Here is a 10,486-nt window from a genome sequence, read left to right as displayed (position 1 = left end):
CGAAACTTGAGACCAATCCTATTTAAATGTAACAGGTACCAGACTAGTTATAAATCTGACCACTGTGTCAACCATAGTATCATACCACAAGTGAGAGGTACACAGGTGGTGCACTGCAGATGTGTAGGTTTATTCTCTGTAACATTGAACAAGGAAACTTCAAACACTTTTGCATATTGACTGAGGCTACAGATGTGGGCGGGAGGAGGGGGCGGTGGCGCAACTCTGCAGTGCCGCAACTCTGCAGTGCTATGACCTGACGGAGAACCTCACAAAAAGAGAGGAGGGTGTGTTTGTGCGGTTTGTGCCCAACGTTGCTGCTCAGTCTGTGTGAGCTTCAGCGGGGCAGATGCCCTAATGAAACCTTGTGAAATATGAGCTACCCAAATGCTGCTGGCTAGATTAACCTACAATCTAAGTAAACTAAGTAAATGCTGCTGGCTTGTAGGCCCACAGAGCAGCAGAGGATAATTCAAACCTTGTGAAATATAAGCTAACCTAATGCTGCTGGCTTGTATGGCCCACTAACCAAACAAAGAAATATTGCTACCAACCAACATGAAAACATCAAGATACCTGGCCTAGTCAACAGCAGTATGCAGCAAGTCATTGGGGTTTTCAAGTGGGCACCTCCCTTCACCGATGTTTCATTAAGTTAAGCCCACGACACCTCAAGAAGGCTTAACAGTGAATTCCAGCATCCTGGAGTCACCCCCTCCACGCTGCCACCGCATTTCTCAACATTAATATTAGACATTAGACTAACTAATATTTCAATAATTAGCCTAGTCCTTTTATGAATCACGAACCAATCAAACAAATCTACCGTGGTTCGCCCCATTGATGCGGGCTGAACCACGAACCAAACAAACATATTTACCGTGGTTCGCCCCGTTGATGCGGGCTGAAGCACGAACCAATCAAACAAATCCACTGTGGTTCGCCCCGTTGATGCGGGCTGAAACACGAACCAAACAAACAAATCTACCATGGTTCGCCCTGTTGATGCGGACTGAACCGTGAACCAATCGACCACACACTAAAGTCACACAGCCACCCTTACCTTTAGCTAGCTCCCCAGCTAGCATGCTTTCTACATGTCCAGAGCCACTCGCTTGCTCTCTCTGCTGCCCGAACTAAACAAACAAATGTTACATACCGCAGTCCTCTTGCTTTTTCCACGTATGCCCAGCTCGACTAAGACTAACCTTACAACCTGTCAGAATATGGCTAAGCGTGCATACACAAGTGCACAGTGGGCAGGCAGCATCCTCACCTACCCACTGGTTTAGGTTCTGGGGAGTTGGCAGCACATCATAAGTAGCCCCAGTCATAAATGTAATCCTGCTGGCCTCCATGCTCCAAAGCTCTCTCCACTTCAACTTCCTTTTCTCCACACTCTCCCAGTTCACCCATTGACCCTGCTTAGCCTGCGACACTGCCTTAGTGCATCTTACTGCTTCCTCTTGTTTCTGTACCTCTTCCACTACCATCTTTCTCCTTTCTACTGCTGATGTCTTGCTCCACAGAGGTTTCCCGGCACACAGCCCTAAGCCTCTACGCCCTTGCTGTACATTGCCTATGATATCCCTATGCCGAAGAGCTGCCTGTGCTTGCTGTACTGCCTCTTTTGGGTTCCACCTTCTACCTGTCTTAACAGTGGGCGCTGCACTCCTAACCACTGGATCCTTCGACTGAGTAAGAGTCATTTCCAGTCTAACTTTAGCACACTTAAACTCCTCTGTTAGGCTGAGTGGGAGCTCCAAAATGTCTTCCCCATACAAGGCAGTGCTGCTTAAGCAGCGTGGGACACCGAGCCATTTTCTGATAGATGAATTAATCATCCTTTCTAACTTTTCTACCTTTGACAGGGCAACCTCATACAGTGTTAGCAGCCACATTAGCCGGGGCAGTAAACCAAATTGCAAGCAGCACTATAATTTTAACTTCCCTGGTAGCCCTGACCGCTCTATGCTCTATTAACCCATTCAGACCGGATCACGCATCTGTGCGTGTTTACCTTTAAGACCGGATCACGCATCTATGCGTAGTTATCATTAAGACCGGCAAACGCGTCATTTTGAGCGTTGTCGTCTTTTTCGAGGCACATGGCCAATTATATGCACTGTGATTGACAGAGATGCTATGGGATTTTTTTTAAACTAATGTAACTAATAAAACGCTTTGTGATTGGTCGAAATAAGCCTACACGTGGAGTATGTTTTGGTCGAAATTTTTAAACACCGTGCTAGCGATCCGTCATGGCTGACTCAAGTGAAGGAAGTGATATTGACGAAGTAATTGGAAAAATAGATCTTTACTGATTTTCAAAATTTTAAAAATGTTTGGTGTTTATTGATTTTTTAAAAAAAATGCATTTGAAGAGTATGCCCTAGCAAGTCAGTCAAGTTGAAAGCCAAAGAAGTAAGCTTTCAAATGCTTTTCATCTCATGTTTTTATCTGCTACAGAGCCTGAGAAATTAAGGTTTTAGTAAGCGTTGACATATTTTGAAAAACCTCAGGTTTTGAGAGGGGGTTTACAGAAGAGTATTTAGGCCTGAATGGGTTAAACTGCGCCTTATCACTGAGACTTGCATCCAACAAGTACATGATCTTGCCACAAGAGGGAAATATTTGCAGCAACATGTTTTTAATAACTTTACTTTTCATTGAAGCTCAGCTTTAGTTTTTCAGGATTGGATGGCAACAAACCGATAAAGTCACCTGATAACATTGTGTTCCCATCCAGACAGCAACAGCAATTTACGTCACTGTTGTTTGAGACGTTCTACTGATAGTGGTTATTAAATCTTGTGACACTCTCAAAACAATTCCTCACTGTTTGAAGAACCTTTGGACACAACATATTGGACAATCCTGGAAAAAATACTGCACTGGGAAACTCAAACATATAATGTAGAAAGCTAGATTAAACAAGGAAAACACAGCCACCGCAGAACGTATTTAAAAAGAGAATTTAGAGAGAGAGAGCTGAGAAGAGAAGAGCTGCTTTTGTATTAAGCAAGACAGATGCCAGTAAAGCTAAGCTCCAAATGATACGAAGTGTGCAAGTATTTGACATCTAACCTGAAACATCACCTACAAATGCTTAAACTGTTTGAAGTAAGACTTGGAGAGCAATCCCGGTTTGAAATTTGTGAAGAGCACACATGCAGCGAAACACATTAAACCAGGCTATTTGCTACCAAAAAAACTAAACATCTCAATTTAAAAGTGCAACAAAAAAAGGTAGGCAGGCAAAATTTAAGTAATAAGAACCTGGCTGTAGAAACTGGATTTACTTAGTACATTTAAAACCAGGCTCTATCTCTGCTAAACAAACAATAAACTCCACACGTCTGCCACATGAATTGCACTCTCCTTTTCTTTAACCAGCAACTTCATGCTTAAAGCAGAAACTGAAAGCAGGGGGAAAGAAAAACCCCAGAATACAAAACAAAAATCCACATGTTAAGCACAATAAGAAAATCCGGAATCGTGTTCATATGGTACACCTGCACAGGCCCTGCCCAGCATGACAGGCTGCTGCGAGCGAGCAGCAAACACAGACTCAGCTGTCTTACCTTGCGTTTGTTTTTATTGACGTCCTCCGTGCACGGGGACTTATTGATAAATCCAACGGCTCGTCTCTGAACATCTCATTCACAACTTTGAAAAAATAAACTTCGTCCACCATGCGACAAAACCAGCGTCAATGCTGCGTTCGCGTGAGACTTTAAATATGATATTTCGAGCATCGAATAGTACAATTAAAGAACAATTTCTGAATAATTTGAAACTAAAACGATAGAGTAAACCTAATAACAATCCATTGGGCTATTTAACAAAATACCACACAATGTAATAGACTCGAAGTTACCCTCACACTTAATTAGGGAATAATTCCACTGGCTGGTATTTAAAGTTCAGACTTTTCCTGAATGTAGCATTATTACAAAAGCGCGGCAGTGACACCTTGTGGCAGGTGCGAGTAAATGCAGGACGCTGTAATAAGAGACCACAATAAACTCAGACTTTCCTATCCTTTTTTTCATGCGCTATGCAACATTTCCATTGGCTGATTGAAGCCAGGGTTAGCTGTAGGGGTTCTGTGCTGTAAAACCATTTCACAGTGTGAATATGAATATGTGTGAAAAACAGAAGCGTGCTGAACAGTCATTTCACAAGACTTTTCACGACTGCGGGCAGAAAGTTACAGTCTACATTATGTTTTTTTTCCCCATTTGTGGTTTTAGATTTATGAATGTGCTCGAAAATGTTCAGCACTTGATGATTCATTTCTGGAAAGGAGCAGATGCTTATTCACAGGGCTGAATATAATACTTATACCCCGCATGAGAGGTAATATATCTGCCCTTATCCTCCATTTTGCAGATTGAGATTTATTTATTTATTTTTTTTTCACTTTTAAGTTCCGTGTGTTTCTGTACAAGAGAGCAAAAGTTACCGGAGTCAAATTCCCTGTATGTGTACACATACTCGGCCAGTAAAGCTGATTCTGATTCTGAGGTTATGCCTGCAGTCTCAAAGGACTGTGTTTGTGCAGCTGATGAGTCATGTAAAACATAAAGACATTGTTTTTTTTTTGCATTTTGCATTTTGTTCATGCAGAGTATTTAAAATCAAACCAGCTTTATTTGCTGTGTGTTTACAGCTTGTATACACATGCAAGGGATTTGTTCTGTGCACATGTAGCAGGGGCCAAGGAGTAGTCAGGGGTTTTTAGCTACTTGCTCACGGCACCTTAACCATGGACATAGAGGGGGTCGAACATATGACTCCACAGTTCACCCTGGACAGGTCTCCAGTCTATCACAGGGCTAACAGAAAGATACGGACAACCAGTCACACTCACACCTACAGCCAATTTAGAATCACCAATTAACCTAATGAGCATGTCTTTGGATGGTGGGAGGAAGCTGGAGTACCTGGAGAGAACCCACGCAGACACAGGGAGAACATGCAAACTCCACACAGAATCCAGAACCTTCTTGCTGTGAGGCATCAGTGCATGAGTTTACCAAATGTCCTGAAATATTGTAATTCAAAAGTCATGAGAAAGAGACTCTTCCTTACGCTGCAACAGTTTGCGATGCTGTCCGTGCTCCATGGCCTGACCTTTACAACTACTTTCACAAATATCTAATACGTACTTTTGGAGACACAATTAAGAGAAGAAACCAGGCTGAACATTAGCAAAAGCAGTAAACAGATATAAGGACTGAAATCACACTAACAAACTGTTTTTGCATGCAAAGTGAATTTCTGATTTGCAACTATGATAAATTCTATTCTTGACTGTTTACCCCAGAAATGTGTGAGTCTGCTGTTATGTTGCTGTGGTACCATGTCATCCATGCCACAACATTATGACCACTGACAGGAGAAGTAAATAACGTTGACTATCTTGTGACAATTCAGTGTTCTGCTGGAAAACTATGGACTTGGCATATATTCATGTGGATGTTACTTAGACATGTAGCACCCACCTTGACCAGACCACGCACCCCCACCCCATAGCAATGACACTCCCTGATGGCAGCAGCCATCCCCAGCAGGATGCAGCCTGACACAGGCACATATACAAAAACGCTTTAGGAACAAATAAAAAAAAACATTCACCACAGAGGCCCCTCCCCTCAAAGGCCCCCACTAACAATATTCTGTTGCAGACACCACAGGACACCCTCAGAAGGTCCAGACCTACACAATATCAGGAAGGTGGTTTTAATGTTGTGGCTCATCGGAACGGGGCACTGTGGTTTCTACCCATGCAGGTGTCTCAACCTACACATGTGAGAAAAGGTATAAAGACACCAGCATGCTGATGGCATGAATGATGATGTCAGTGACTTCACCTGTCATAATGTTATGGCTGATAGGTGTCTTAGGCAACATGTAACAAGATTTTTTTCCTAAGTGCTGATGAGCTGATGAGCAGAAAAAGATGTTCAAGTTGATCTGAGCGACTTTGACAAGGGCCAGTTTTTAATGGCTAGACAATGCTGGCTCTGAGTATCTCCAAAAACACTGCAGCTCTTGTCGGTCTCCAGTGATCAGTATCTTTCAAAAGTGGTGAACTGCCAACACAACCACGCTGACCCCTGATCACTGCCTACAATGTGCACAAGACCACTTGAGCATCAGAACCTGGACCACTGGGAATACCTGGCACCTGGATGGACTGTGAAAAAATGAAGTTGAAGGAGGTAGTTTGATGCTTTGGACAATATTTTGATTGGGTCCTGCCTTTCTTGTGGATGTTACCTCGACACGTACTGTAACACCAACCTCAACATTATTGCAGACCATGTACAATCCTTTCATGGATACATATATTCCCTGATGTCAGCAGGATCCCTGTCACAGAGCAAAAATGGTTCCGGAATAGTTTGAGGAACATATCAAATGTTACTGACTTGGCCTCCAAATTCCCCATAACTCCGTCCAATTTAACACCTGTGGGATGTGCTTGAGAAACAAGTCTGATCCAAGGACGCCCCACCTCGCAACTATCAAGTCGTTTTCTCCCCAGTTTGGCAAGAACACAGTAACAGCTAAAAACAGTGGAATCTATAGCAAAGACAGGGACCAATTATTAAGTAACGAGGGATTCAAATATAAAAATATATAAAAAAAGTTGCGTTGTTATTGTTAATTTTTTCTGAAAATGTTAAATACCAAAAACAGCATCTCCCCGGCTTTAAAACGTCTAGACGAAGACTTGCGAGATTTTGTCACTTGCAACATATTTGTTTTTTCCACCTGTATGTTAATATTTCTGTCCCCGTTTTTGTCCCCAGAAACGAAACCTATGGCATTACTAGCAGAATCACGCTAGCAGAATCATGCTATACGTGTATGAGTCCACCCCAGGGAACATTGGTAAACTGTCCTACCCAGTGTCAGCCATGGTGGGAGAAGAGCTGAGTTTCAGTTGTCCATCTCTAAATTACTTCAACGAGACAGAGAGACTGATAAAGTGGTACAAGGTGAGTGGGAAAAAAAACAAACCTTTATACTCATATTGCTTATCAGCATCAGTAGTTGGGATTTTCAAAATAAAAGCCCGGCTCTATATTGCTTTAAACACTGCAAACCCTGTAATTCTTTTTGCCTGACTCAGAATTAAACAAGTTCCAAGAATCTGGTAAAATCTTACATGAATTGGTTTAGCAATGTTATTTCTTATTTTATTCCAACAATGTTAATTGACAGCAAGTGCAGTATAATTTAATGTAAGTTAAAGTCATTGCCACTAACGGCCAGCAGAGGTCAACAGAAATCACATATGAGGCAACAGGCCCTAAATGTGTTTTTGCACACGCAATAACTTCACCGAATTCAATAACTATTATTATATCTTTGCATCAAACTTGAAAATCCTCATCTAGACCCATTTATCTGTTCATTTAGATCACGAGTTTTAAATGCTAAACAAAAATGCTCCAATATTAGGTTCTTTATAACATTTACAGGCTAAGCAGATATTAAGTTTTCAGAGCAATGGACTGCCCCTGTTTGTACAACATAATTAGGATTAAGGATAAATATATTAAGTAAAACACAGCGCCAAATATTCAACCATGCCATTTATAACTGTGTTGACCTTGCAGAATTTTTAGTAATAAACAATAACAATAAGGACAAAGGTCAAAATGAGTACCAATAGCACAGATAGCCTGTCCTTTGAGGCATTTGCCATATTTGCCATACTTGCCATAAAGGCTAATCCTGGTACTAGGTATTATTTACAACTAGTCGTAATTCCAGCCATATTTCGGCTCCATTTAACCCCTTAATGTGCAGTTATTATTGATTAATCAAAGACAATTCTCAAAAGAGTCAATGAATCTGCACTTATTTAAGACACAGGGGACTTAAATTGTTATTATGAGTAACAAGCGTATGCATTCATTGGCTGAAAGTGGCACAAGTCTGCCATCTACTGGACTAACTGATTCAAATGAATCACAGGGAACAGAAACTCACCTGAAAACTCAACAAAAAGGCTGTTACACAGCACTGCCCCTGGTGAGTTTTTTTTTTCTTTTTGTTGTTGTTGTCTATTTTAAAACAAAATTTCCTTGTAGGAGCCATTAAATTGATGATATTCTTTGTCTTAGCTCCAGCAATTCAGCCACCCAAGACTGTACTGCCGATTAACGGAACTGTTTTTGAAAGTTCGCATGGTGAGTAATGAAAAATAATTTGTCTTCTCGTACGGAAGAATATCAACTTCATATTTGACAAAAATTTAACGTGGATTTGCTCTTTGACTTGATTTTAGGCTCAGGAGTGGAGCTGTTCTGCTATGTGGTCACTGAATGTCAAGTGGCAGACTCCACTGCAGTCGCATGGCTGGTAAATGGCCAGTCGGTGGAGTCATCGTACCTCGACAGGTGCTCTCTGCAGGGCAGGAGGAGGTAACTTGTTGTTTTTAACAGATGAGAACTGAACAGATAAAGAGTTGTAACAGCCAGATTGTGCTGAGGCGAGTCGTTGCAGGAATAATGGAAGAGGATGTGAACACGGAGATGAGTCGTGGCAATGCTTCAACTAGAGGGAGTTGTCTTTGTTTAACCCTCGTGCTACCCTCTTGCATGCTCTCTATCTGTCTGTCCATTCACTTGGGGTCCCAGAGACCCCAAAGGTAGCACGAGGGGTATATGAAGTGTCTGCGTGGGAAGGCCCTACCAAAACTATTCTGTCACTGATTAAAAGGTGTCAGCCAGTGGAAAAAATGTTAATATTTACGACAAACACTGTCGCCAAATCCTCTAGTAGGCGGTTTAGGCTTCTGTGTCAATTTACGGTGACAGCGCAGACCTTACGTAAGCCCTAGCGCTGTAGCCTAACTACGCGTCACGCAAGAGCTGTGATTGGTCCGCTTGGTAGCAGCTTGGTTCTGCTTTAGTATTTCCGGCTGCTTCTCCATCTCCGCAATTTTCTAATTGATTGTTTTGGATCAATAAAGATGGAACACATCTAGGAAAGATTGACCGAGGAGGTTCAGAGATACAAGTACTTGTATGACTCGTCTTTGTCGAAATTTTGACGAAAGTTTGGGTAAAGTTTCAGTCGCTATTGTTCTTCGCGAAAGTGAAGCAGGAAGTAGAAACAAAAATTAACCCGACTGGCAAAATAGAAACAGCGCCGACTAGTGTTTGGGTGGCGTTTTTAACAGAGTGAGCCAGGAGCCACAAGTATAAATGGCTCGCACAGACGTAGGCTACGTACGTAAGTTACATCGTTTATGTCCCGCAGTACCCTAAAAGAGCCTTACGTTTTAGTGGAATTTACTGGAATTATCCTTTGAACTGATTAAGAAAACCAGATCTTACCTATGCCTCTCTTCACAGACTCCACATTTACATGGCTGGTTGTAGCTGTGGTGGCCTTGTCCTGCTTCCTGACAGTGGCTTCCATCTTCCTCTGCATCCTCTTCAAACATAAGAGGAAAAGGAAAATGGATTATGTCCTGGCTCGGCAGATCAGCACCTTCTAGCTGAGCTCGTCCACACACTCCCTTCACAAACAAAGAAGACCTCCTTTAATGTGTTCCTGTCTTGTCAAATTAAGTCTTTCATGCACTGTATGCACAACATGTAATGCACTGGCACCACCATTTTTTATTTTTTTTTACACTATGTAATAGGTGGCACTTCAATGCATTTGGTTTATCTACTGCATGAAGCTGCAGCCAAATACCTCACCTGTAATACTGAACAAACAACTGATGCAACACCAAAGTAGTCAAAAGAATACAAAAACCACATAATTCAAACCAACAGCTCAATTATGGAGCTTTGCAAACATACTGTTTACTTCAGAGCAATTTTATTAATTTAACTGTCTGTTTGTTACTGTATAACGAAATTTGTTTAGTATTAAAACTTATCAATTGCATATTAATAAATGCTTTAAATGATCACCTACAGCTACAGATATGTTGTCGCATTGGACTGCGTCATATATTACTGACGTACGCAGTAAAATAGCCGCTGAGTGTGCAATAAATGTTCTCAGGGAAGCATTTTGTATAATAGGAAAGAGTTTAAATTCATCTGCATTTTTTCTTCATTTTAAATGACATTTAAAGCTGGCAATCCTCAAATAAAGTGGTTTGACCATGTGTAGCACATTCAGTTCAATGGAGGATTTGTTTTGCTGGTTTTCACTTGACAAAGATGGCAAAGTAAAAAAAAAAAAAAGTAAATAAAAACGCTCATAATCTGTGTGAACACACAGTTAATGATGCATGGTGAAGGTGAAAAAATTAAAAATAAAAATAATGTGCACGCAATACATTAGGTACGCTAGTTAGTAATTCAACTGTTTGCATCAGTCAGTGTATTTGCAGGTGATCTCATGTTGCTTCCCTGTGCAGCCCGGAGAGGTCTCAGCCTGACTATAATTAAAACCAGAATTATGGGATACAGCTGCAGTGGACAGACTGGAACAT

The 10,486-nt window shown here is 41.5% G+C and overlaps 1 protein-coding gene across 1 annotated transcript; it reads left to right on the top strand.

Annotated features, from left to right (window-relative positions):
- Positions 1 to 6,869: 6,869 nt before the first annotated feature.
- On the top strand, positions 6,870 to 9,574 carry LOC311488781 (uncharacterized protein; the record flags this gene model as incomplete). The annotated part of the gene is made up of 4 exons (XM_084545631.1): positions 6,870 to 7,013; positions 8,278 to 8,447; positions 8,664 to 8,674; positions 9,351 to 9,574. 4 exons carry the CDS (start codon positions 6,870 to 6,872, stop codon positions 9,527 to 9,529), a joined length of 504 nt encoding a protein of 167 aa, XP_084401757.1. The 3' UTR covers positions 9,530 to 9,574.
- Between the last annotated feature and the right edge of the window lie 912 nt (positions 9,575 to 10,486).

This window comes from Chelon labrosus (assembly GCF_963514085.1).
Source record: "Chelon labrosus genome assembly, chromosome: 5".
In the NCBI taxonomy this organism is placed as follows: domain Eukaryota; kingdom Metazoa; phylum Chordata; class Actinopteri; order Mugiliformes; family Mugilidae; genus Chelon; species Chelon labrosus.
The sequence above is the reverse complement of the archived record's forward strand: the minus strand, read 5'-3'. Positions and strand labels throughout refer to the sequence as shown.